Below are 26,316 nucleotides of genomic sequence, written 5' to 3' on the forward strand. Positions count from 1 at the left end.
CAGTTGAGTTTGTCGGCTATAGCTTGCTGCCTGAGCAAAGCATCAGTCACCAGGTGGGGGGCAGCAGGGCGCTGGGCAGTGTGGAGTGTCTGCCCTGCAAGGCCCTGTGCCCGGAGGACTGGCAGCACCCTTCAGGAGGGGACCAGACAGCCCCGCTGGCCAAGACCTCAGGTCTACTTGCTGTCTGTGCAGTCGGTGGAAGAGCCTGCTCTTGTCTCATAAGCCCCACAATGGGACAATAAATTAAATAGTTCTCTAGCCTTGGAAGTAAAGTAAGGTTTTGTGTTTTATGAATAAGGAAATGAAGGCTGGGTATGATGAGGCTCAGCCCAGCTACCTGACCTGCTGCCCACCAAAAGCCCCAGTGGCTTCCAGACCCAGCCTCTACCCTAGTTATAAATGGCCAGCCCCGTCCCCACCCCAAGAACAGAATCAGCTCATTCTCCTTTGACCACTTGGCAGCACCTGCCTCAAAGATCCCACCACTGGACCCCCAGCAAATGCCAGCTGTTGCTTCTATGACATCATTTTCTCTACTTCCATAACCTCCAACTCTCCCAAGACCATGCCACATGTGGACACTACCTCAACGTATCCACGTGCTATCAGCTGACAAACTGGAGAGGTCTGGCTCTAGGCAGTGCTCTGCTGCGGGCCAGCTGGTGCCTCTGCCTAGCCTGTCCGATGTGGAGCACTCCAGATGCTGACACCTCTCAGCTGGCTCCTTCCTGGGGCCTTCTCTCCAACGACACCTACCCACCCAGTCCCCCAAGGCCTCATAATACTTCATTCCCATGCCCCTCACTCCTGAGAATGCCAGTAAGCCCCAAATGCCAGTAAGTCATTCCTCCCTCCAAATGTCTGTTACATCACTACTGCACAACCAAAGCAGTGCTGCCTGTCAGTCCTGGCATCTGTCACACCCTACAGAGGCTGATCATAGCAGTCCACCAGGTGCCCTCTCCACTTCCTAAGCAGCAGGGAGCCAGTCCTAGCACGGCCCCAGAGAGCAGCCCCCCTGCCTGGCATGAGCCTGCTCAGGCCTTGCTCCAACACTGAGGCCAGGCCAAGGGCACCTGCTTGGGGATAACCTGATTTCAACTCACCGAACTGATGACATTTTCCTGTCACATTCACAGCAACTAAAGCTGGGTACTTAGTAATCCTTTCTCCTGCTAGATAGACTGGGCTTCTGGAAGGGCCAAGATTAGTCATCCTGCTCATCTGGGTTTCTAGACTGTGGCCCTGGCAGGCACGGGGCAAGCTGCTTAGATGGCAGCTGCTGACCTGTAGTGACATCTGTGACCAACAGTGAAAGGGCCACCCTTAGTCACACTCCCCTGCCCATGACTCAGCCAGATCCATCCCAGCGTGGAAGCTAGCTTAGCCTGCAATGTGTGCCCGCAGGAGCTGCTGGTGCAAGGAAAGGTTTCTGCAGACACGGCGTACATTCCTGTCTGTCTCTCCACTACCACTACCCACTGCCCTGGTCTTCCATACATCCCAGCAGTGGGACAGTGGCGTCAGGCAAAACTCGGGAGCTTCCCTGTCCCCCTTCCCATCTCATTCTCAAAGTGCTGTCACCCATCCAGCATTGGGGACATAAGGCTCTGTCTCCACTGCCCAGCTTGGAGTGCAGGGGCGTGATAATGGCTCACAGCAGCCTCGACCTCCAGGGCTCAAGCGATCCTCCCACCTCAGCCTTTAGACTAGCTGAGACTACAGGAGCATGCCACCACACCCAGCTAATTTTTGTATTTTTAGTAAAGACGGGGTGTTGCCATGTTGCCTAGGCTGGTCTCCAACTTCTGGGCTCAAGAGATCCTCCTGTCCTGACTTCCCAAAATGCTGGGATTACAGGTATCAGGCGTTGCCCCACTCTTTTTTGAGATGGAGTTTTACTCTTGTTGCCCAGACTGGAGTGCAATGGCACAATTTCAGCTCACTGCAACCTCCACCTCCCCGGTTCAGGCGATCCTCTTGCCTCAGCCTCCCGAGTAGCTGGGATTACAGGCATGCGCCACCACACCCAGCTAATTTTGTATTTTTAGTAGAGAGGCGGTTTCACCATGTTGGTCAGGCTGCTCTTGAACTCCTGACCTCAGGTGATCCGCCTACCTCAGCCTCCCAGAGTGCTGGGGATTACAGGTGTGAGTCACCACGCCCAGCCGCCCCACTCTTAAATGAACAGATTGTCACAGCTTCCACCAGTCACTTCATCAAATATACAACTGAGAGAATCCTCATACCTTGCTCTGTGGCAACGTTAAAGAAAAAACCAGAAAAACAAAGGAATTACACTACAAAGTCAAAACTGCTGAATCCACGTTTCTCTGAAAACCAGAGCACGAGAAAGGAAGGAACAGCCCAGAGATGCTCTGGCTGTGGGAAGTCTGTGGACAGCACAGGGCAGCCCGCCCCACCCCAACCTCCCCTCACCTGGAGGCACAGGCACAAGGGTCAACAGGTGGCTCCCGGCAAAGGTGTCCTCCCACCTGGTGAGTTAGAGAGGAAGGCGTTAGGTGTGAGGCAGGAAAGAGGATGAGAAAGGAAGCAGGCAGCTTCGGCCCTCCAGGAGTGGGGACCCCCCACCACCCCATAACCCATGCCAGCGTCAGGCGTCCAATACCAGATGGGGCTGCACCCTCCATCCCCAACTCAGGTTCCCCCACCCCCCTCCCAGCTGGACAGACACCAAAGTCCTGGCCCAGGCTTGGACTCCAACAGTGGGACGAATCAAACAGTTCCAGTTCTACACACATTTCTATTTTATTATGGAAAAGGTGGAAACGCCACCTTCTCCACAACAGCAACCGGTAAAATTTATCCCAAAAATAACTCGGTACAAAACAGGTCTGTTTCAGAATTTAAAAAAAAAAAAAGGAAAAAAAAAAAACCTTTACATGAGTTTTTAAATCCTATTTTAAAACATAAAAGAAACAAATCCATCATTGGCCGCACAGCCCCAGCCACCGCCCACCCCCGACCAGGGAGCAAGAGGAAACGCCTGGGTCCTGTTCCACACGTGGATTTGCCGGTCTGTTTAACTGGTGTCCATCTGAAACACAGAGGAAAAAGAGGCTCGCATTCACAGAAGGCCTGCTCCCCACTGTGGCTCTGACCAGGCCCCCAGCTGGCTCCCCCAGGACTCACTCTCGCATTATAGGCGTCCAGCTGGGCATCCAGCTCCTCTGCTGAAAGCTGCTGCTTTGAATTTCTGCCGGCACCTCTGCCTCTTCCACGGGCGCCTCCACGGGTGCCCCTCCGAGTGCCTCCACCACCACCAAAACCTCCAGCGCCACGGTTTCTAGTCATGCCACCTCTGTTTACACTAGCAAGGAAAACGAAACCGTTGACATAGCTGGAAGGACCCCAAGGGCGATACAGCTATACCCTAGGCCAACACCCTTCCCCACAGGCCCCGGAAGTCACCTCTGTGCAGGTCTCCGCTGTGTATCAATCTGTGATGTGACAAGCTGAATGTTCATGGGGCGGCCTGCGGCAAAGAATACAAGAGGGCACGTTCTAATGAGAGGCTCTGAAACCAACCCAGCTGGCACCACACCCTGGTCTCCATGCAAACACTGGAAAGGGCCTCTGTGTGTCTCAAATGCCCCCGACAAGGGAAATGGCCTGGAGATACTGGTGGGAGAACAAAATGGCAAGGAAGCAACCCCACCAACACCTCCTCACTCCTTCTCAGTCCAGACTAGGTGGGCTGCTTGCTGAGGTGTCAGGGTGCTCGTGGGTGGAGAGGTGTGGGTGACCTGACGAAGAAGAACCGGTACCTTTGTCTTTACGACTACAGCCCCGCACTCAGAGGTGTACTATGGCGGTTCTGAGAAGGCTTCACAGAAGTGAATCTTCCGGAAGGAGCTGAAGGAGGGGAGGGATGTAGCTTGCTGGATGGGGGTTCACAAGAGGTTGGTCCAGATGTGTGGGGCAGCATGAGAGGTGGCAGATGGAAGAGAGAGACAAAGGGGCAAATGCAAAGTGTCCTCAGCCACAGGGGTACCCCATTTTCCTACCTGGACAGGTGCCAGCCCCAAACTCCACAAGCCCCACAGTCAGCGTGGGTCCACCCCCAGACTCACCATCCAGAGGGACACCGTTGTACTGCTTCATGGCCTTCAGGGCATCTGCTTTCCGCTCAAAGTGCACGTCTGCTGTTCCTAAGCTGCGGCCAGAGCGATCATAGTGCACAGCCGCCTTCTTCAGCGTTCCAAATTCAGCAAAGAGTTCCTGGGAGTTGCAAAGAGCAGTTGTCAGAAAACCAAAAAAACTGGGTTCCTTCTGGTGGCCCAGGGACAGGCCCTGGAAGCGTGAGTTGCTTTGGGGGTGGTTCCCTGGGAGGCAGGACAGCGGTCACGGGAAGTGAGGGAAGGGCGGGGCAGGAGGGACGGCAACTTCCAAGAGCACCTGGGTCTGAGGGCTCCTGCCATTGTGGGGACCTGACACGTGTACCATGATGCAGGTAGAGGAAGTCGCGAACCCCACTAGCACGGGGCACAAAATTAAGTCACTATCTTCCTCAACGAAGGAAAATTGACAACACCCCCAAAGGCTGTTCCAAGAAACGGTAAAGGCCAAGATCAAGAGCAAGGGAAGCAGTCCGATATCAGACCAGCTTGAAGGGCCTGTAGATTCGGGAGCCCTGACCCCAGCCCCTCCCCCAAAGGCAGATTCTGGCTCACCTTTCCCTCTCCTCCTACTCAAGCCTGCCGCAAAGTCTGAAGTCAAGCGCTGCCATGGAAACTGCCCTGACCTCAGGCAGGCTGGGAGTTGGAGAGGGAACCCAGAGCGTGGGGATACTCCGGCCGCAGGCACACAGCGGGAACTGGAGTTCACCAAAAGCGGTTTCCAGTGGATGCTAGAAACCACCTTAAAAAAAGTGTTGAGACACTGTGAGTGCTCACTGGCCCTACTCTGTCCTCCCAAGGCAAATGGCTGGGCTGTGGGCAACTGAGCCCTGCCCAGCCATCTCCAAAACTGAATCCCAAAAAATCATTTCTTAACCAGAAAACAAGTTTAAATGCCATTGGGATTCAATTTTTCTTTTTTTAAAAAAGAAAAGCTTCAACCAAAGATGGGCTTGAGAATCATGTCACTGAAGGGACACGGGGGTGGGGAGTGATAAAACCACAGCGTACAACGTCTTTATAAGACAACACTCAAGGCACACAGAGCCAGAAAATCACACAGGCTTCCTGTGCTTCATAAGGTACATAAGAAGATTCTTTTTCTCACATTAACCCACTAAAACGGGCACAAAATTTAAAGAGCAACTGGGCTGGGTTAAACGCCAAGAACCACTCCCATTTGGTCAGTCTTGGTCCCTGTTAGAAACTGGAAGCCCTGGCAGGGGATTGTCACTCACAGAACCCATCTTCAGACTGTCGGCAGCAGTTCCTCAGGCTCGGCTAGGCTCGCACCTGCCTGCGGACTGAGCCCGGCTTTACTAGAGCTAGGTCTGTCCCGCAGCCCTACAGAGCCGGGAGGGCTCCCTTCGCTAAGGCGGGAAGGGGACTCGGGGCCCCATCCCCAAATCACGATCCGTCCTGTGCAGGGCGAACGGCTCACCGAGAAGCCCTCGCCTCTTACCTGAATATCGGCGTCTGAAACTCCAAAATCCAGATTGGACACCAGCAGTTTCCCACCCGTCTCCACGCCGGCACCACCCCCGAAGCCACTGTCGAAAAGATCGTGCTGCCACTTGTCGGGAAGTTGTTTTGGCTGAAGAAAAAAACCGCAACAACAGCAGATCTGTGAGTCTCAGTCCAGGCCTTTCCGGGCCCTCACGGCTACTCCGGACCCTTCCTCTTCCCGGCCTGAGAGGATCCGGCCGAGACGCGGCCGCCAGCGCTCCCTCCGGCGCAGCAGCTGCCCCAGCCCGAGGCGGCACGGTCCCACCACGGCCGCACAACTTCAGTTCCCTTCGACTAACTTCCCGCCGCCGGTGCCGCGCCCAGCGTCCCCTCCTCTCCTGCCGCCACGAGGCCCCGGCGGCCGGAACAGACAAAGAGCCGGGAAGAGTCTCAGCCTCCGGGACCGGGCCCCGAAAGAACGACCTCGCTCCCGCCCACCACCCCCTCCGCGCCCACACGCACCCTCCGGACCTCCGGGCGGCCGCTCCACCGGCCCTATCTGTCCGTCGGCCCAGGTCTCCACCGCGAGACGCCCCGGCCCCGGCTGGTCCCCTCCCGCTCTCCGGCGCGGCCGGCCTCCGCACTCACCCTGCTGTAGGGCGCCGGTCGGTTCCTGCCGCCTCCGCCGGCCGCGCCGCGGGCGATGGCCGGCCGGTTCCGGATGGGCCCGCCGCCTCGACTCACTCGCGCGGCGGCCTGCGCCCCACCGCCGCGGCCGCCCTGGGAGCCGGCCCGGCCGCGGCCCCGGCCCCCGCCGCGGCCGCCTCGCTGGCTCCGGTTCAGTTTAATGATGTCGTCCAGAGACATGTCCATTTTGTCGGCCATGGCGGGCGCGGAATCGGGCATCGGCTCGAGCCCGCGCGTCAGCACGCCGGCGCGTCACTTCCGGCGCCGCGTGAGGCCTTCCGGTGCCACGGACTCGGAGCGACTGCTGATTGGCCGCCGGCGGACGGCTGCGCGCGCGGGACGGGGTGAGGCGGGAAGGCGCGTGCGCACTGGCTCGCGGGACTCGGCGGGCGCTGCTGAGGGAGCCGGGCCGCGACTGAGGTCGTTTTTATACCTTCCCGCGCGGACGCCGGCGCTGCCAACGGAAGGGCAGGCAGGGCGGCGCGTGATTAGGTTGGCGAAGGTGCGAGGGCGCAGGGGGTGGGGCGGCAGCCGTTGGGGGCGGAGCCTGCGCGCCCCTCCCTCCCCGCACGCCCCGCCCGATCGCCCTGGGCTAGGGGCGCTGGGGGCCCTGCGGGCGCGGCGGGTGCCCGGGAGCCGCTGGGAGTCCTTGTTTCCGCTCCCGCCCAGGACTGTGCGCTCGGCTCGCGGCGGGGTCCCGCGGGCGCGGCCTCAGCGGGCGACAGCCGCCGCAGACGAGCTGCGGGTTGGTTGATTGGTCCCCACCTGCAGACCCCCCGAGTCTGCACTCTCACAATTTGCTAGTCATATCCTTTACAAGTTTTCGTGCGTGGTCACGCCTGTAATCCCAGTGCTTTGCGAGGCCGAGGCAAGATGTTCGCTTCAGCCCAGCAGTTTGAGACCAGCTGGGGCAATATAGTGAGACCCCCATCTCTTAAAAAAAATTAGTTGGGCTTGGTGGTGCACTTTTGTAGTACTAGCTACTTGGGAGACCGAGGTAGGAGGATTGCTTGAGCCCAGGCGTCGAGGCTGCAGTGAGCCATGATGGCACCACTGCACTCCAGCCTGGGCGACAGAACCAGACCCTGTCTCTAAAAGAAATTATATGACATATTTGCAACTTATTAATGAAAACCAATGGGCTATTTCATGGTTTTTTTTTTTTTTTTTTGAGACAGAGTCTCCTTTTGCCCAGGCTAGAGTGCAGTGGGGCAGTCTCGGCTCACTGCAACCACTGCCTCCTGGGTTCAAGCTATTCTCCTGCCTCAGCCTCCCAAGTAGCTGAGACTACAGGCATGTGCCACCACACTCGGCTAATTGTTGTATTTTTAGTAGAGACAGGGTTTCGCCATGTTGGTCAGAGTGGTCTTAAACTCCTGACTTCAGGTGATCTGCCCGCCTTGGCCTCCCAAAGTGCTGGGATTACAGGCGTGAGCCACCGCGCCCGGCCCATTTCATGAATTTTAAGTTGTTTTGAGATATTTGCTTTTGTTTTTGTTTTGTTTTTTTTTTTTGAGAAGAAGTCTTGCTCTATCGCCCAGGCTGGAGTGCAGTGGCTGGATCTCAGCTCACTGCAAGCTCCGCCTCCCGGGTTCACACCATTCTCCTGCCTCAGCCTCCCTAGTAGCTAGGACTACAGGCGTCCGCCACCTCGTCCGGCTAGCTTTTTTTGTATTTTTTTTTTTAGTAGAGATGGGGTTTCACCGTGTTAGCCAGGATGGTCTCGATCTCCTGACCTCATGATCCACCCGCCTCAGCCTCCCAAAATGCTGGGATTACAGGCTTGAGCCACCGCACCCAGCCATGTTTTTGTTTTTTGAGCCAGGGTCTCCCCCTTCACCCAGACTGGAGTGCAGTGGTGTGATCTTGGCTCACTGCAGCCCTGAACTCCTGGACTCCAGCTATCCTATCACCTCAGCCTCTCAGGCAGCTGGTGCAGGCCACCACAGCAGGCTTTTTTTTTTTTTGAGACAGTCTCACTGTGTCGCCCAGGCTGGAGTGCAGTGCTGTGGTCTTGGCTCACTGCAACCTCTGCCTCCTGGGTCCAAGCGATTTTTGTGCCTCAGCCTCCCGAATAGCTGGGTGCTGGGATTATAGGTGTGCGCCACCACGCCTGGCTAATTTTGTGTGTGTGCGTGTGACGGAGCCTCACTCTCTTGCCCAGGCTGGAATGCAATGGCGTGATCTCGGCTCACTGTAACCTCTGCTTCCCGGGTTCAAGTGATTCTCCTGCCTCACCCTCCCGAGTAGGTGGGATAACAGGTGCCCACCACCACACCTGGCTAATTTTTTGTATTCTTAGTAGAGACAGGGTTTCAGTATGTTGGCCAAGCTGGTCTCAAAGTCCTGACCTTGTGATCTGCCCACCTCGGCCTCCATGCCGGCCTCTAATTTTTGTTTTTTTAGTAGAGACGGGGTTTCACCACGTTGGCCAACCTGGTCTCGAACTCCTGACCTCAAGTGATCCACCTTCCTCGGCCTCCCAAAGTGCTGGGATTACAGGCGTGAGCCGCCACCCGTGGCTAATATTTTTGTATTTTTTGTAGAGACCGGGTTTCGTCATGTTGGCCAGGCCCACTTGAGATCTTTGAAGATATCCTCAACGTGAGGTAAAATGAAACTCCTGACAGTGTGATCTCCTTGTCCGTGAGGCGCTGAGTTCCCTCCCTTGGATAGAAAAGTGTGCCCTTTCTCTAGATGGCTAAAGAAACCTCACAGATAGTTCTTTTTTTTCTTTTCTTTTTTTTTTTTGGTAGAGACAGTCTCACTATGTTACACAGGCTGGTCTCAAACTCCTGGGCTCAGGCGATCCTCCCAAGTTGGCCTCCCAGAGTGCTGGGATTCCAGTCGTGAGCCACAGCGGATTGCTGCCAGGGCTCGCTGTTCTGCAGTAGCTCCCCTGTAGCCCTGTCCCTCTGGACCCAGAGCCCTTTACCTGTTACTTGTTTTAATAGAAATGGGGCTCACAGCAGGGCACGGTGGTTCACACCTGTAATCTCAGTACTTTGGGAGGCCGAGGCGGCAGATCGCTTGAGGCCAGGAGTTCAAGACCAGCCTGGCCTACGTGGTGAAACCTCGACTACTAAAAATACAAAAATTAGTCTGGTGTGGAGTCGCGTGCCTATAGTCTCAGCTGCTCAGGAGGCAGAGGCACAAGAAATGAGGTGAGATCATGCCACTGCACTCCAGCCTGGGTGACAGAGTGAGACTCCGTCTCAAAAAAAAAAAAATTAATAAAAATAAAAGTAAAATAAAATAGAAACAGGGCTCATGATGTTTCCTGGGCTGGAGTGATCCTCCTGCCTTGGCTCCCTGAGTAGCTGGCATTACACCGTGCCAGGGTTATACCTATTTTGGTGCCTAAATGTTCTAGCTTTGCAGACTCAGTTTAGCCAGTCATCCTGTTCCCTCCACCACAGGCTCTGTTGCCATGAAGGTGAAGATTAAGTGTTGGAACGGCGTGGCCACTTGGCTCTGGGTGGCCAACGATGAGAACTGTGGCATCTGCAGGATGGCATTTAACGGCTGCTGCCCCGACTGTGAGTGTCCCCTCCGCGCTGTCTGAGCTGCCCCGACTGTGAGCGTCCCCTCAGTGCTTTCTGAGCTGCCCCGGCTGTGAGTGTCCCCTCCGTGCTGTCTGAGCTGGCCCGGCTGTGAGTGTCCCCTTCGCGCTGCCTGAGCTGCCCCAACTGTGAATGTCCCCTCCGTGCTGCCTGCTGCACTAGCCTCGGTGGCTCCTGTTAAACCTGCACGACATCTCCACAGTTCCTTTTCTTTTCTTTCTTTTTTTTTTTTTTTGAGACAGAGTTTCGCTCTTGTTGCCCAGGCTGGAGTGCAGTGGCGCAATCTCGGCTCACTGCAAGCTCCGCCTCCTGGGCTCAAGCGATTCTTCTGCCCCAGCCTCCTGAGTACCTGGGATCACAGGCGTGCGCCACCACACTCGGTTGATTTTGTATTTTTCAGTAGAGACGGGGTTTCTCACATTAGGCTGGTCTCAAACTGTCAACCTCAGGTGATTCACCTGCTTCAGCCTCCCAGAGTGCTGGGATTACAGGCGTGAGCCACTGCACTCCCCCAGCATTTTCATTGTCATGTCATGAAGAAAAGTTGATAGAAAAAAAGCCAGGTGGTTGGGACTCATGTTTGTATAAAGATCCTGCACAGACTTGATAGCATGAAACTCAGCTGTGAAATACGTGGGATTAAAAAGGGATTAGAAGGCCGGGCGCGGTGGCTCACGCCTGTAATCCCAGCACTTTGGGAGGCCGAGACGGGCGGATCATGAGGTCGGGAGATCGAGACCATCCTGGCTAACACGGTGAAACCCCGTCTCTACTAAAAATACAAAAAAACTAGCCGGGCAAGGTGGTGGGCGTCTGTAGTCCCAGCTACTCGGGAGGCTGAGGCAGGAGAATGGCGGGAACCCGGGAGGCGGAGGTTGCGGTGAGCTGAGATCCGGCCACTGCACTCCAGCCTGGGTGACAGAGCAAGACTCCGTCTCAAAAAAAAAAAAAGGGATTAGAGGCCAGGCGGGCGGCCTACACCTGTCATTCCAGCATTGTGGGAGGCCAAGGTGGGCGGATCACAAGGTCAAGAGATCGAGGCCAGCACGGTGGCTCACACCTGTCATCCCAGCACTGTGGGAGGCTAAGGCAGGCAAATCACAGGGTCAGGAGATCGAGGCAGGGTGTGGTGGCCCACACCTGTCATCCCAGCACTGTGGGAGGCTGAGGGAGGCAGATCTCGAGGTCAGGAGACCATTCTGGCCAACATGGTGAAATGCCATCTCTACTAAAAATACAAAAATTAGCTGGGCGTGTGGTGCGTGCCTGTAATCCCAGCTACTGGGGAGGATGAGGCAGGAGAATCGCTTGAGTCTGGGAGACGGAGGTTGCCATGAGCCAAGAGCAAGACTGTGTCTCAAAAAAAAAAAAAAAGATTAGTTTAAACTTTTTATTTGAAAATTCTCAAAATTGAATGGCATAGGCTAGGCGCAGTGGCTCACGCCTATAATCCCAACACTTTGGGAGGCCAAGGCAGGCGGATGGCTTCAGGCCAGGAGTTCGAGACCAGCCTGGCCAACATGGCAAAACCCCGTCTCTACTAGAAATAAAAAAAAATTAGCCGGGCATAGTGGCAGGCGCCTGTAATCCCAGCACTTTGGGAGGCCAAGGCGGACAGATCACTTCAGGTCAGGAGTTTGAGACCAGCCTGGCCAACATGATAAAACTTCGTCTCTACTAAAAATACAAAAAAAGTAGCCAGGCGTGGTGGCGCATGCCTGTAATCCCAGCTACTCAGGAGGCTGAGGCAAGAGAATCGCTTGAACTTGGGAGGCAGAGGTTGTGGTGAGCCAAGGTTGCATCATTGCACTCCGGCCTGGGCAACAAGAGTGAAACTCCGTCTCAAAAAAAAAAAAAAAACGTTTGATTACATTTAGGTTGAATGCAGAGTTTTGTATCAGCAAAATGGTTTTTCATGAGACCAAAATGAACATAAAGCAGAAGCAAGGGTCAAGGTTTTGCCCAGGGAGGACAAGAAGAACTCCCCAGAGGACAGTGGGCAATGGAGAGGACAGCGGGGAATGGGGAGGACCGAGAAGCTCCCCCCTATCCCAAGTAACCAGGGTAGGTTATGCCCATATTGATTGACAGGGTCTCACTGTGTTGCCCAAGCTGGACTTGAACTTCCGCAATCTTACTGCCTCAGCCTTGCAAGTAGCACACCACCACACTCATCTGGCTTTGCTTTTTTTTTTTTTCTTTTTTTGAGATAGAGTCTTGCCCTGTTGCCCAGGCTGGAGTACAGTGGCACCATCTCAGCTCACCGCAACACCCGCCCTTCTGAGTTCAAGTGATTCTCCAGCCTCAGCCTCCCAAGTAGCTGGAATTACAGGTGCGCACCACCACAGCCAGCTAATTTGTTATATTTTTAGCAGAGACAAGGTTTTACCATGTTGGCCAGGCTGGTCTCAAACTCCTGACCTCAGGTGATCCGTCCGCCTCGGCCTCCCAAAGTACTGGGATTACAGGTGTGAGCCACTGCACCCACCCCCGTCTTTGCTTCTTTAGGTGAAATTGAAATGACTGAATCTTAGTACAATTATTATTATTATTGTTTTTTTTTTGAGACAGGGTCTTGCTCTGTCACCCAGGCAGCAGTGCAGTGGCAAAATCATAGCTCACTGTAGCCTTCAATTCCTGGGCTCAAGTGATTCTCCCACCTCAGCCTCTCAAGTAGCTGGGACTGCAGGCAGGCTCCACGATGCCTGGCTAATTTGTGTTTTAATTTTTTGTGGAGACAGGGTTTTGCTGTGTTGCCAAGGCTAGTCTTGAACTCCTGGGCTCAAGGGATCTGCCAGCCTGGGCCTACCAAAGTGCCGGGTTTACAGACGTGAGCCACCATGCCTGAACAAAACTACATAAATTTTTAATTTTTTTTTTTTTGTGGAAATGGAGTCTCACTGTGTTTCCCAGGCTGGTCTCAAACTCTTGACTCTGTCCTGCCACAGCCTCCCAAAGTGCTGGGATTATAGGCGTGGTGCCTGGCCAGTACAAATACTCGTTATTCTAGGCTTAACTTTTACATTGGCCCTAGCTAAACAGAAATCTCATTACTCAGGAATTAATCCTCATGTAATCAAATGGGTAGGGTGTAATACTAGGAAATTATTGATTGACTCTGCCTGATTGGATTTGTACTTAATAGCTAATTAGGTTAATAATTAAATTCACAAGGCATGGTTTTATTTGATCTCTTTTAAATTGCTCTTAAGGATGTAACAAAGACAGCACGGGGTACCCTGAGGGCAGTCACTCAACTTCTGGAGCAGCAGGTTAACTTCTGAAATTCCTCCAAACCATGTATCCACGCCTAGTCTGGCTGCATCTGTGGGCCAGACGTGGGTGGTGAATCCTGTGGATGAGGCGGCACTAGGCAGCCCCCGACCGACTGCATTGGTGGGTCCGCAGGCAGCCTGCAGAGCCCGGCCTGCACCATGCCAGCTGGGCCTGTGATGGGACATCCAGAGGGGTGTTACCCTGAACTCTCAGCATCTCTCCACTGGCACAGTGCGCCCAGGCTTTGTTAAAATGGGGCCTGTTGGCTGCACACTAAGGAGTTGAGAGTCTGATTTTTGGACCTGCTGATGGTTAAGTTATAATGAGTCAGTGTTAATGCGCAAAGCGTTTGACAAGTCTAATGTGCTTCCGGGCTAAGCAGCACCAGGTTTCTTTTGCTAAGATTGAACTCCTTTGAAAAATTCAGAGTGGCTAAGTTCAACAAAGACCGTGGGAGCCTGAGGCTGGTAAACGGTGAGTCTCTCCGCATCCCAGAGGACTCTCGTGGCAATGCAGTTTTGCCGAGAGGAGTTTTAATTTAAAGAAATGCAATCAGGAGATCAGCAGGTCCTTGAATGAGTCAGCCTCAGTGCATCTGCGGACTCATCAGACACCCCAGGCTGGCTTCGGGTGGGTTACGCACTAGAACGAAGCGGCACCTTTGTCCAACGGGGCCTCTCCTGCGTACTCAGACCCCGCTCCTCAGGGGGCTAGCAGGCTTCAGCTCTCATTTGAAAGGGGTGATTTCAAGCAGAGTTGTGCTGAGGCTAGAAAGCCCCCATGGGTAGGTCCTCCCAGGGCTGGGAGTGGGCATGCTGTGGGGCCGGTGCTGCCAGGACAGGAGGGCGGCCACGAGCTCCAGCGCCACAATGCCAGACCGACCCTGCCCCGGGGCTGGGGCTGGGGCTGGGGCTGGGGCTGGGGCTGGGACTTGCCGTGCTCTGCTGGCAGCAGCTGTTTCATGGGGTTTTCCAGGCTCTTGGAGATCAGGGACCCTTGTTTCTCTTGATCATGGCTGATATGAGTATCCCTCTCTGTCAGGCCCTCTCCATGGAGAAAGCATTTCTAGGTGTTTGGGCTCGTGCCCGCAGCCTGTGCCTGGCCTGGGAGGCAGGGCCCGTCAACACGGCGTCCCCAGTGCCTGGGCGGCACCCCAGATTCCTGATGTCTAGGGAAGAGTCTTCTACGTCCCCAAGCCCCACCCCTCATGCCCTTGATCAAGAGACCAGTTCACTACTCAGATGTGTGTCTTCTTGGTGCCTTGACCATTCATGTGACCTTTTTGGCATCACAGATCAAGTGTCTGCAGGTGGGCCCAGGGCCTGTAGGTCAGACGATGCCCTTTTTCCCCAGCCTCAAGCACAGGGGACAGTGGTCTAGACCAGAGTGCCTCCTCAGCAAGGTTCCTGGGCTCCCTGCTGAGCATGATGAGCCTGGGCGTGGTTGCCCCAGGTGGAGGCCTCATGGCTGGCGTAGTTGCTGGTCTTCACCTGGGGGCAGGCTGGTCAGGAGACCGATTGGGTAACACTCCTGATTTCAGCTTCTCTGAAACATGAGAGGCTGCAGTGCTGGAGCCACTGCCCAGGGTCCCAACCTGCACCCCTGCCTGGCTTGTCACATGCTCTGTGTCCAGCGTGGTCATGCCTGTCCTTTTCCCCGCCCTCCCTCTGTAGGCAAGGTGCCTGGCGATGACTGCCCGCTGGTGTGGGGCCAGTGCTCCCACTGCTTCCACATGCACTGCATCCTCAAGTGGCTGCACGCGCAGCAGGTGCAGCAGCACTGCCCCATGTGTCGCCAGGAATGGAAGTTCAAGGAGTGAGGCCCGGCCTGGCCCTCGCTGGAGGGGGCGTCCCACGACCCCTTCCTCATGCTGGCGCTAATGGCTGCAGTAGCTGCTGCTGGGGACAGCGCCCCTGGGCTGTAACAAGGTGGAAACAAGGGCTGGAGCTGCGTTTGTTTTCCCATCACTATGTTGACACTTTTATCCAATAAGTAAAAACTCATTAAACTACTCAAATCTTGCTGGAGGCCGCTGGGTGCCTGTGTTCTCAGCGTACTGATGCGGTCTCGGTGTTTTGATATGAAAACTCTCATGAATAAACATCTCCGTGAAACGCTGTCAAGGCACTCATCAAACCCTGAGTCACAACTGGGAGGAGAAGGAGCGGAAGGGTAGGGCCTGAGGCATGCTCTTGCCTGCTGGACGGCCGGGCGGCCCTGGACCCTCCCCGGGGCTGGCTCTGAGGGACTCTGGCTGTGCACAGCTGGCGGCTGCTGCTTGTGGTGCCCCCAGACTGAAGGCCACCATCTCTAAGCAGGCGCCCGTGGCTCTCACTGGGACTCTCTGCAGCTCCTCGCTGGAGCTGGGCCTCCCACAGTGTGGGGATCAGTGTCTTGACACTGGGGAGTGTGTCCACACATGTCTGAGGCTTCCCTACCTAGGGAAGGGTGGCCCTGGGTGGCTCCGTTGCTCCCCACAATTGTGGTGAGAAGGGGCCACTGGGGGAGCGGCAGCCCTGGGGTCTCAGGCTGCTTCTGGACAGAGCGCAGGCTGTGTCTCTAGTAACCCAGGGAGCCCTTGGCATTCATGGGGCCAGTGCCCTGTGCCCAGTGGGGGCCTCTTGACACTTCCTTCCTCACAGCACCCGGGAGTAGACCAGGCCTCACCTGAAATCTGCGTCAGAGTTCCCTAGAGAGACAGGACTCTCTATATGAAGAGTTTGTTGGGAGTGTTGACTCACACTATCACAAGGTGAAGTCGCACAATAAGCCATCTGCAAGATGAGGAGCAAGGAAGCCAGTCTGAGTCCCAAAAGAAAAGTAGAGAAGCCGACAGTGCAGCCTTCAGTCTGTGGCCAAAGGGCGGAGAGCCCCTGGCAAGCCACTGGTGTGGGTCCAAGAGTCCGAAAGCTGAAGAACTTGGGAGTCTGATGTTCGAGGGCAGGAAGCATCCAGCACGGGAGAAAGATGGAGGCCGGACTCAGCCAGTCTAGTCTTTCCACGGTCCTCTGCCTGCTTGTCTCCTGGCTGTGCTGGCAGCTGATTAGGTGGTGCCCACCTGGATTGAGGGTGCGTCTGCCTCTCCCAGCCACTGACTCAAATGGGAATCTCCTCTGGCAGCGCCCTCACGGACACACCAGGGACAATACTTTGCATCCTTCGATCCCATCAAAATAACACGCAGCGTTCACCAGCACACCTGGGAAGCGTGGAACCCAGAAATCAGTACCAGGGCTCCAGGGCCAGTGCCGTCCTGGGGAGCGATCCGTCCTGGGGAGCGATCCAAAAGAAGACCTGACCAGGACCTTGGGGGAGCATGAAATGGTGAGGGCACAGTGAGCTTGAAGGCGGATGTCACCTGCCAAGAGAGCGGCTGGCAGTCCTGCCTGGTGCCCTTCCAGGGGCAGAGCTGGCAGAGAGGGGCCTCCAGGAATCGTGGAGCCCCAGTGCCTTGGTGTGGCTTTCCTGAGCTCAGTGCCTGACCTTCTTCCCCGCTCCCAGAGCACCCCGTCAGTAGCAGCCCTGCTGGTGGAACCTTCCCCGAAGGGCATGAGGGAAATGAGGGCCCACAAGCCACATGGACTCATGCCTGGAGCCAAGAACACCCCTCAGCGTGGGAAAACCGCCCCGTGGGCACTGCGCAGTGTGGCTGGCTCTCCAGCCTCAGGAGTCCTGGGGACTTCCTGGGGGACGACTCCTAGGGCTGAGCGCCCGTGGGCACCCCCCCTGCTCCCACTGAGGCCCACGCAGGCCGGGCCTGAAGGACGCGAGCGGCGTGGGTGGGGAGCTTGAGGGGGCGTCGGGCTCCGACCAAGCGCCAGATCCCTGCGCGCCTCCAGCGTCCACCCGCGCGGCTGGTTCCTCTGGGATGCGGAGGTGCGACGGCTCCTCCGCGCGCGCCGGCTGCACCCCCAGCCCGCCCGCCGCCCCTCCCGGCCCCCCGCAGCCTCGGCCCGCCCCCGCCGCAGATATAAGGCGGCCCAGGCGGTGGCTGCTCCGAGCCCCGACGCCCCCGCCCGCCCGCGTCCCCATGGCCCGGCCCGCGACGCTGGCGGCCGCCGCCCTGGCCCTGGCGCTGTGCCTGCTGCTGGCGCCGCCCGGCCTCGCGTGGTACAAGCCGGCGGCGGGGCGCAGCTCCTACTCCGTGGGCCGCGCCGCGGGGCTGCTGTCCGGCTTCCGCAGGTCCCCGTACGCGCGGCGCTCCCAGCCCCACAGAGGGGCGGAACCCCCGGGCCGGGCCGGCGCCTCCCCGGAGCTGCAGCTGCACCCCAGACTGCGGAGCCTCGTGAGTCCAGCGGGCGGGCGGGGGGCTGACGGGGTGCGGCGGCAGGACGGGGTGGGGGCGCGGCGGCCTCTCAGCCTCTGCCCGCCCGCCCCAGGCCGTGTGCGTCCAGGACGTCGCCCCGAACCTGCGGAGGTGCGAGCGGCTGCCCGACGGCCGCGGGACCTTCCAGTGCAAGGCGGACGTCTTCCTGTCCCTGCGCTCAGCCGACTGCCGCGCCCCCTGAGCCCGGAACCCGGACCTCTCCTGGCACTGCTGGGGACCCCCGGCCCCGCCGGCGCGGGATGGCGCCCCAGCTCTCCCCTACTCCGCCCACCCCGCAGTTCGTGGCAAACAAATAAATGAGGTGGCCTCGGAGTGAGGGGTACTGGAGGACTGGCAGCCAGGCCACGAGGGGATCGGGACCTGGAAGTCCCCAAGCCTGGGTATGAGGGGGCAGCCGGGTGTGCGGTGGCAGGGCAAGGTTGGCCTGGGCCGCCCAGGTCTTCAGACCCAGGGGCAAGCTGGCCATGACCCAGCCCCACGGTGAAGCCGCGCCTAACCTTGGTGCTCCCTGGGGGAAACTGCAGGGCCACTGCTGGCCTGGTCCCCAGTGTCTTCCCCAGCCCTTCGCTCCCCCACTCAAGAGGCAAATCTGTGAGGGAATGGGCTGGAGCCCCTGGCTGCTTTCCTCTTGCCCCCATCCCTTCTGGCCAGGCCAAGTCCGAGGGTGCAGGGGCAAGGAGGAGAGCTGGGGGCCTGAGCCCTGGCCCCAGAGACCCAGAGCATGCTTCCCCAGAGCTGAGGGTGGGAGACAGGTGGGTTCTCCCTGGCGGTTGGGTGACTCCAGCACTGGCTTGGGCCCTGGCCTCCAATGCTTCTAAGGGAACAGGGCCAGGCCCACTTCCGGGCCCAGGCAGCAACAGGCCGGGCCTTTCCACCCTCCCCAAGCCTGGGGCCCAGGCAGCCCCTGTCCCGCACCAATCTGTCTATGGGGAAGTGGCTGGTCCCTCTGCTCAGGGGACCCTGCAGCCCAGGGGTCTGAGTGGGAGCCTCGGCACCACCCCACTTCTGAAAGCAGGGGCCTGACAGCATGAGGATGGCCTGTGCCCCTCACACCTTGGCCCCTGGCTCGGAGAGCAGGGTGAGAGGCTGCCTTCCTGGGCTGTGGGGAGCCTCATGTGCACCCTGCCTCCAGCTCCTGTGCTGTGTCATGAGGTCGACCTCACAACAGCAGTGGACAGGCCCACGGAGGCCCCACAGGGGTCAGGTGCTGTAGGGCAGGGCCCATTCTGGTGAGGAGTGTGGGGCTGAAAAAAGTCCTGATCGTAAGCCTCATTTTGAGTGCGGCGAGACCAGGCAATCTGTGGGCTCCCCAGACACCTCCCCGAGGCTGCAGTAAGAGCCTCCTCAGCCTCTGGGCTGCTCTAGGCGGGCCCTGACAGGCGTGCAGGAGACAGAGATCCCATGGCCCCTGGAGGGGCCAAGGGGCAAGGAGCCTCAGCCCTGGCTCTCCTTCCTGTTCTAGCATTGCCTGCTATAGGGGGTGGCCCCTGGCTTTGGAGGGTTGGAGGCTGGGGTTTCAGTCACTGCCAGGCTGCCCGCTGCACACCTGGCTGCTGGCTGCATGGTCGGGGCAGGGCCAAGAGGCTCTGCTTGCTGGGTGGTTCCCTGGTCCTTCCCAGCAGGGCTGGGAGCCCCACGCAGCAGTGCCACCAGGCTTTATTCGGTTGTACCAAAGAGATTTACATCAGCCATGTACAAACAGAACAGAGTCCATAAGGAGAGCGGCGAAGCTGCCGGGAATGAAGGCAAGCGTGTTTTCCTGGAGCCAGGCGCCGGGGGGCAGGACACCGTGTTGGGGGGTGCCAAGTGGGAGGTGTGGTCTGCACCCAGAGAACTAAAGGGGTGACCGCAGTCGCTGCTCCCTAAAGCCCTCCGCTCTGCACCTCCCGCCACAGCTGGGTGGGCAGTCAGTGTGGCCTCTGTCCAGGTGGTGGGGACATCCAGGGACCAGGTGGGGGCGCACGCAGGAGTGCTGCATTTCGGGCTGCAGGTGCCGTCTGCCCGTCTCACTGCCGGCCTCTCCACTGTGCTGGAGACTCTGAGCAGCTTCGCTGGAAAGGGTGGAGAGTCTGCTGCAAACCAGGCACCTTAAAGGCAGGCAGGATGCGGAGTCGTCACCAGCCCTTCCAGAGCCAGGCCAGTTAGAGAGGGCGGCCCTGCAGAGTCCTATGTCCAAATGCAGAAGGTGCAGAAGCAGAGCAGGGGGAGGGCCGGCCAGGGCCTCCGCCAGGTCAGAAGTCGCCATCGCGCTCCCCCAGGGGCTGCGCCGCCTGCCGCCTGGCGGCCTCCAGGAAGGCCAGCTCCTTGGCTTCTTTCTTCTGGTTTCGTGCCTCATACTCCAACCTGGGGGGAGGGCAGGGTAAGTCTAGCGGAGAGCGCCTACGAGGCGGCTCCGAGGTGCCCCCCCCAGCTGCACCTGTTGGTGATGATCCGCTGCACGATGAGGTCCGTGGTGAGGTTGCTGCCACTGTCAATCTGACGGAAGATGCCCCTTCTCTTGGGTTCCTGGGGGTCCGGAGAGGAGGAGCGGGATGAAGGTCCCTGCTGACCTCCCCAAGACCCAGCTGGTGCCCTGCCCCAGAGGGAGACCAGTGCCCAGGGTCCTGTGGGAGTGGGGTAGTCAGAGCAGCTGCAGCCACCATGCCCGTTTCCCAGGTAGGCACAGTGAGACATTAAATGGCTGGGAGGTGCCAATGGCAACCCCTGTGCCCACAAGGGCCAGCATGACCCACCTGGTATGGGTCGGAGCCGTCCCTGTCAGGGATAATTTCCGTCTTGCCGTGACACACCAGGTCCACCTGGAGAAGGAGTGGGGGTCAGGAGCCCTCCCCGGGGAGGCAGCTGCCGTAGCCACCCACAGCCCAGCACAGGCCCTGGGGGTTGGGAGAGCTGACCCTGCCCCTTCCTCAGCCGAGGCACCTCCTAGGCCCTGTGTAGGAGGAGCCCATAGCCCGCCCGTGTTCCCAGCCCACGCGGGAATGAGGTGAGCCCATGCGGAGCCTCACCTTGAAGTGACTCAGGAGCTCTGCTGTGACCGCGTACGGGGCCCCAATCACCACTTCAGACACGTACTGCGGGGACAGTAGCACAAACACTTGCTCGGTCCCTGCTGCTGGTAAGCCAGGGCCACAGGGTGGTGGGAGATGGCCCACACATGGGGCAGGGCTTCCAGTGAGTAGCAGGAATAGGCTGGGCAGGCTGAGGACCCCTGGGGCTCCTCCATGAGGCAAGAAGGAACAGCACCTGGAGACCCGAGCACCCCTCCTCCTGCCTCAACAAACAGGTCTGGGCATGTGCCACAGAGCTCGGGGTGCTGGGTGCGGCTCTGCCAGGACCCAAGCCCCCTGCCCTGGCTCAGGGAGGCCCTTGGTGGGGGGATGTTGTGGGAAGGTCCCCCGTCCCTGGGCTGGCTCCTGGCCCCTCACCCGGCAGGCCAACACGCTCAGGGTCTGCGCCGGCCCCCACTCACCCGGCAGGCCAACACGCTCAGGGTCTGCGCCAGCCCCCACTCACCCGGCAGGCCAACACGCTCAGGGTCCGCTCGTGCAGATTCATGATGGGGTAGTTCTTCCCCTTGTAGTGATTGACCTCCTGCGGCCAGAGTGAGGCCAGCTCAGCCCTGAAACCTTGGGGGGACAGGGTGTGCCCCTCCCAGCTGTCCCTCATGGGAAGAAGTCGGGAAGGGTGCCCGCCCTTGTGGGGATGCCCCAGACAGGATAGCTCTGGAACTCAGAAGCCCACGATCACCCCCCAGGGTCTCCTCTGACTGCACCTGGGGCCTCCTCCTAGAGACCACCTGCACCCAACACCAACCCTTAGGGCCCCTCGAGCCCATCAGCTGCTCAGGGGCCCAGGGAGCAGGAGGGCAGTGACCTGGTCAAAGTGTAAGCCTGCGATGATATAGGGCCTCTCTGCCAGCCTGTGCACCTTCTCCAGGAAGTCCACATGCCCGATGTCTGCACCCAGGTTAAGAAGCCGTCGGGATGGAGATGACGGAGCAGCTCCCTGACAGCTCATGCCCAAGGGCCTCCCCACCATCCTCCCTGCCGACAGCTGCTCCCCTGCAAACCAGCCCAGTCTGGGGCCCCAAGCAGTCAAACTGAGGGCCCCGGGTCCCACCCCATGTGGCACACGTAGGGAGCAGCAGAGGCTCGGAGGATACGGAACAGGTCGAAGGCGCCAGCCACATAGATGACTGTCTCCCCTGGCTGGGGCTCCTTCCCGGAAGCAAACTGGATGATCTTCTGAGATGTCTGCAGGAACTGGGATACCCCAGTCCAGGGGTTCCGCCCACCAGGGCACTGCAAGCCAAGAGAGGGAGCAGGTTGGCTGGGGAGACCTCCCAGGTGCTGCCCTCGCCAGGTCACCAAACCCTCAGCTGTCGCCTGCCAGCAATCCCATTTCCAGCCAGTCACCTCGGGCGGGGGGCACACTGCCAGGCCAGGTGGCAGGCAGGACTGTGGCGCCACCCCACAGCCACAGCAGGCACCACAGCTGACACCACTTCAGCCCAGCCAGTGACCGCCAGGAGGAGGCAAGGAGCCCGGCGGCGAGTGCACACAGCCCTTGGGAGGGACCCGGCACCCTGAGACCACTGTCTGTCACCTGGGAGGATCCTTCTGAGGAAAGTATGTCCCCAGCGGGTATCGGGTGAGGGGGCTACAAAGGGAGAGAGGGCCAGGCCACTTGGTTAGAGAACACCTGTCCACAGGCAAGTCCTTGCTCCTCCTCCAAGCAGTGGCTGCCGTGACCGGCCAGCCGGTGCCGCCGCTGCCTGCCCTCCCTCCCGGCGTCCACCAGTCAGCTGAACCTGGCAGTCAGTGCCTGGTCAGTGCCAGGGAGGGAGAGAGGAGGGTGAGGCTCTGGGCTGGCCTTTCCCCAAGGGATGACCAGGACAGGTGGCCGGGGGAGCCCCCTGCAGCTGCGTGCTCAGCTTCCCCTCCACAGCCGCACTCACCTTGCCAAAACTGTCTGCATACTCCCGGTACTCAGAAGACATCTCCTGCACAGAAGGGCAGAGCAGGGCTGAGGGGCCTGCCCTCTAGGCGTGGCCACCCCAGGACTGGGTGGGGATGGGGAGCAGTGGGCAGGAGGGCCCTGAGGGGGCAGGGAGGTGCCCCTCCTTTCCCCTGGCGACCTTGACCAAGGGGCCTTGGGGATTCCGCCCTGGACTCACCTGGCTGCTGTGGTGGGCTTTGGTCACCAGCAGCATGCGGCCCACGAGGTCTGTGGTGGACACCCCTTGTGTGCGCTTGCACTCTCTGGGGGACAGAGCAGGAGTGGGGTCTCATCCTGGGACACTTGGAAGGCTGTCTCCTGCTACCACCACTAGGGACACTAGCGGCCCTGCTGTGGCAGAACCCACGGCTGCCCCAAAGACTGAGGGTCCCCTCCCTGCACAAGGCTATAACAGAAAACCTGGGTTGGGAACGTGGGGAAGGCCTCCACGCTTTTACTGACTGAAGGGAGTGACAGGAGCATGGAAAAGGACCCTTGCTAGGGCTCAGGTGTGCAACGCCGGGGAGAGGACGGGCACTTGGGCAGTGGCTCTGCTCCCCGCCTCCCTCGCCCACGTCCTGAACGCTGAGCATCTGCGGCCGAGTGAATTCTCAGCTGCAGCATCCCGTGCAGGAGCCACTGGCCTCACGTCTCTGACGTCTGGTAATTCAGATATAGTGCCAGCTCCATAGCAGCAGTGCCGGCCACATCCCCCGAGTTCAACAGCTGCCACCTCACAAAGCTGTGCCTTTGGAGCCCTGAGGCCACAGGTCTGCAGCACCAAATGGTGAGGGCCTCCAGGCCACCCCACAATGGCACCTCCATTCCTCAAGTTCCCGGTCCTTGGAGTGAGGAACACGGCCCAGGGCCCAGACGCTCCCCTCACGGGCTCCCGGGAAATAGCAAAGCACGAGCCAGGAGGGAGCCCCGTGTCCAGCTCCCTGGATGGCCAGGTCCACGGTGGAGACTCACCTGTACCTGCCGGCCTGCTTTACCTCCTCATAGGTGTCCCGGCCGTCTACAGTCAGGGTAATGTCATCTAAGCAGTGACACACAAGGACAAGCATGCTTAACCCAAAGCCATCAGACCGTTCAGAGCCCAGGACCCCCTCAGCCCCTGGCCTGCCTTAGTGCCACATGCCCATTTCTAGGTAGGGGCCCGGAAATATCTCAGATCCTCGAAGGGCATGGAGGCCCCCTGTTCCCAGATGTCCCACCAGCAGATCTGACCCTGAGCCACCTGATGTCCCCAGGCCCCGGCCCCAGGCCCACCACTCACTGCCATGAACACAGAAGTCGCAGTGGTATTTGTCCAGGGTCTCCAGCGTAGTGACGTAGGGGGCGGCTGGCACCACCTCGTCCACCCATTTGATGGCCTGCACCATCTTGTATCTCTCCTCCTCAGTGAACACCGGGGGCCCCTTGTGCTTGGCGATCTCCTCTAGGAAAAGGACAACAAGGAGACTGGGGACCCCAGCCCACCGGCCCCTTGCGTACGAGGCCCCTTCCCAGCACCCAGCTGTAGCCACACAAGAGGGCCGGTGGGGGCAGGCTGTCTCTCTCGCCTGGCCCTTAGCCCACTAGTGCTGGTCAACTGGGTGGCTGTCTCCCCTGTGAGGGTCTCAGGCAAAGGCAGAGATTCCTTCTGAAGAGCAGGTGCTCAGCCCCTCAAGGCTTGGGAGCCACGCTGGCAGTGGTGGGGAGCAGGTGCCCCTTCTCTTTAGCTGGGACAGGAAGTGCAAGATGGGAAAGGCATTAGGCCATCCTCAGCTGGGGCCGGGCTGGGTGAGCCTATAGTGCTGTCCCCTACAGCTGAGCCCTGGCAAGGCGGCCCAGGCCTGCAGGCTTTCAGTCAATGGGAGCAACCCACAGGAGGGCTGGGGGGCCGTGAGTGGGCGAGGCCACCTGTGCGTACCATCAGTGTGCACGCCTACGATGAGGTAGTCGCCCATGGCCCGTGCCTGGCGCAGCTGGTTAGAGTGGCCGTAATGCACCATGTCATAGCTGTGGAGACAAAGAGTGGGTGGTGCCTGTGCCAAGGGTGGGGTCCAGGTGGCCCTGTGGCTTAGGGGCAGAGTTTTGCTCCTCTGAGGACTCCTTAGGAAGCACTTTGAGAAGCTGCTGCTGGGAGCCCTGGGACTGGGATTCAGAAGATGTAGGTGCTCAGCTCTCCACCCCACTGGCTCCTGGGCCTGACGGTGGGACCCCTGTGCCAGATCTAGAAAGGGTGGCGGGGGCAGAGACGTCAAGGCCTGGCTGGGTCTAGAGGACTGGTGGGTGCAGGACAGACTGGAGCCCACAGTGAGCTGCAGGGCCACGTGTCCTATCCCCTCACCGAATATCAACTGCCCTGGGCAGTCACTTTAAAATAGGTCAATGTTAACTCTTGGGGTAGGGTTGGATCCTAGACTACGACAAGCGAACAGTCCCTGGGGCTAACCCAAAACAAATCCAACCACAAAATAAAACCCTGGGAATCGCCCTGAATATCCTGTTTCCTCCTCCCCGACGGCCTCTGAAGCTCCCCAGGCTTAACACTAAGGGTGTACAGCCACTGCCTTGCCACCTGGTTCTAGAGTTTTCATTCATAAATCTGAGTCTGCTAACATGTGAACTCTCAAGCCCAAAGCTACACAGCCCTGCCACCAACTGGGCCCCGCTGCCCTGGCTTCTTCGTCACTTCCTTACAGCAGCTGCCCATCCCCTCAAGAGTGCACGAAGCTGTCCCTGCCTCTCCAGGAGAGGTGTGACCCTGGCAGCCCACACAGTGCACAGAGCTGCTCCACTGCACACCACGCGTCCTCCCAGCACCCCCGCCACCGTGCACAGAGTCCCAGCAGACATGCAGGGTGAAGTCTGGCGGGCCCATGTACCCACTGGACAGGCTGGAGGGGAGGAGGGGTCAGAGGCTAGGCCAGGGGACCACAGCCTGGAATGGGGCTGGGGCCTGGGCAGGGCAAGGTCAAAGTCCACTGACACAAAGCCACATTCCTTCTCCCAGAGGTGACTCAGGCACAGGGAACAAGGCCCTGCCTGCTCTCCTGGGAAGGGCTAATCAGAGGCGCTTGCTTCGGGGATTCCATGCGGCAGGCACGTGAAAGGGTCAGAGGTAGCAAATTATCAGTAACGGTCATCTTTCTTTCACTTGTTGACAACCCCAAACTTTTCTTAAAACAATGCCCTGTGTCTGACTGGCCAGAGAAGACCGATTGCATTCTAGCCCCGGGGAGGAGGACCCGGGAGCCCGCGGGCTTCACTGCGGGTCCCGGACAGGCAGGTCACACCCAATGTCCACCTACAGGGACGCTCGCCCGGAGGCCAGGGGAACCCCTGGACCGGAGCCGGGCAAGCTGGTTGCTGCTGGTTACGGAGAAGCAGGGAGGCCGTGGCTCCAGATCTCAGCGCGGTGGCTGCACCGGAGAGGTCGGCGTGACCGGGCGGGGCCTCCGCCAGGGATAGACGGGGGCGCCCACGGCAGGGCGCGGAGCCTCCGCAGCCCGACCCTCCCGGCGGGCCCGCCCCGCAGCCTGCCATCCCCAGCCCACGCCGGACGAGGACGCCACCCAGAACGCGGGCCCGGTCCCCGGGCAACGGCTGGCGCGGCGCCCCGGAAGGAAGCCGGCCCCGGCGTCCCCGCGGCCCGCCCCGGTCCCGCGCTCACCAGCCGTCGCACCACACCCTCACGGCGCGCCTGCCCCCCGGGCCCGGCTGCTCTGCGCCGCCTGCAGCCCCGCGCCCGTTCCGGATCATGGCCCCGCAGAGGCGGCGCGCACAGCCCGGCAGCTCCCGGCGACTCCAGCGCCGCCACCCGCCCCGCCAGGCGCACGCTCAGCGGCCGTCACGCGGGCCTCACCCGCTGCACACGGCCAATGGCGTGCGC

At 59.2% G+C, this 26,316-nt stretch overlaps 4 protein-coding genes across 9 annotated transcripts; 2 read left to right on the forward strand and 2 right to left on the reverse strand.

The window, feature by feature from the left end:
* Nucleotides 1-2,744: 2,744 nt before the first annotated feature.
* On the reverse strand, nt 2,745-6,756 carry ALYREF (Aly/REF export factor). The gene is made up of 6 exons (XM_023211545.2): nt 6,234-6,756; nt 5,602-5,733; nt 4,095-4,242; nt 3,433-3,496; nt 3,154-3,331; nt 2,745-3,058 (listed from the first exon to the last, which is right to left on the reverse strand). The coding sequence occupies exons 1-6, from the start codon at nt 6,489-6,491 to the stop codon at nt 3,044-3,046; spliced, it is 795 nt and encodes a 264-aa protein (XP_023067313.1). The 5' UTR covers nt 6,492-6,756; the 3' UTR covers nt 2,745-3,043.
* ANAPC11 (anaphase promoting complex subunit 11) lies at nt 6,627-15,134 on the forward strand. 4 transcript variants are annotated; one of them, XM_023211547.2, is made up of 4 exons: nt 6,627-6,774; nt 8,819-8,881; nt 9,692-9,811; nt 14,785-15,133. In XM_023211547.2, the coding sequence occupies exons 3-4, from the start codon at nt 9,703-9,705 to the stop codon at nt 14,928-14,930; spliced, it is 255 nt and encodes an 84-aa protein (XP_023067315.1). In that variant the 5' UTR covers nt 6,627-6,774; nt 8,819-8,881; nt 9,692-9,702; the 3' UTR covers nt 14,931-15,133. The 4 variants fall into 4 exon arrangements, with proteins under 4 accessions (XP_023067315.1, XP_023067317.1, XP_023067314.1 ...); XM_023211548.2 differs by having other exon boundaries at nt 6,660-6,764; XM_023211549.3 differs by lacking the exon at nt 8,819-8,881 and having other exon boundaries at nt 6,627-6,764; nt 14,785-15,134.
* A 1,939-nt stretch (nt 15,135-17,073) lies between these two features.
* NPB (neuropeptide B) lies at nt 17,074-17,666 on the forward strand. The gene is made up of 2 exons (XM_023211544.1): nt 17,074-17,396; nt 17,491-17,666. The coding sequence occupies exons 1-2, from the start codon at nt 17,142-17,144 to the stop codon at nt 17,617-17,619; spliced, it is 384 nt and encodes a 127-aa protein (XP_023067312.1). The 5' UTR covers nt 17,074-17,141; the 3' UTR covers nt 17,620-17,666.
* Nucleotides 17,667-19,076: 1,410 nt separating this feature from the next.
* PCYT2 (phosphate cytidylyltransferase 2, ethanolamine) lies at nt 19,077-26,302 on the reverse strand. 3 transcript variants are annotated; one of them, XM_026455849.2, is made up of 14 exons: nt 26,098-26,302; nt 24,352-24,440; nt 23,716-23,877; nt 23,409-23,475; nt 22,615-22,699; nt 22,396-22,440; nt 22,044-22,097; nt 21,601-21,739; nt 21,312-21,394; nt 20,952-21,029; nt 20,444-20,509; nt 20,171-20,236; nt 19,855-19,943; nt 19,077-19,781 (listed from the first exon to the last, which is right to left on the reverse strand). In XM_026455849.2, the coding sequence occupies exons 1-14, from the start codon at nt 26,184-26,186 to the stop codon at nt 19,670-19,672; spliced, it is 1,224 nt and encodes a 407-aa protein (XP_026311634.1). In that variant the 5' UTR covers nt 26,187-26,302; the 3' UTR covers nt 19,077-19,669. The 3 variants fall into 3 exon arrangements, with proteins under 3 accessions (XP_026311634.1, XP_026311636.1, XP_026311635.1); XM_026455851.1 differs by lacking the exon at nt 24,352-24,440 and having other exon boundaries at nt 26,098-26,236; XM_026455850.2 differs by lacking the exon at nt 22,044-22,097 and having other exon boundaries at nt 19,079-19,781; nt 26,098-26,294.
* Between the last annotated feature and the right edge of the window lie 14 nt (nt 26,303-26,316).

The sequence above is a fragment of the Piliocolobus tephrosceles genome, chromosome 16 (assembly GCF_002776525.5).
Source record: "Piliocolobus tephrosceles isolate RC106 chromosome 16, ASM277652v3, whole genome shotgun sequence".
In the NCBI taxonomy this organism is placed as follows: Eukaryota; Metazoa; Chordata; class Mammalia; order Primates; family Cercopithecidae; genus Piliocolobus; species Piliocolobus tephrosceles.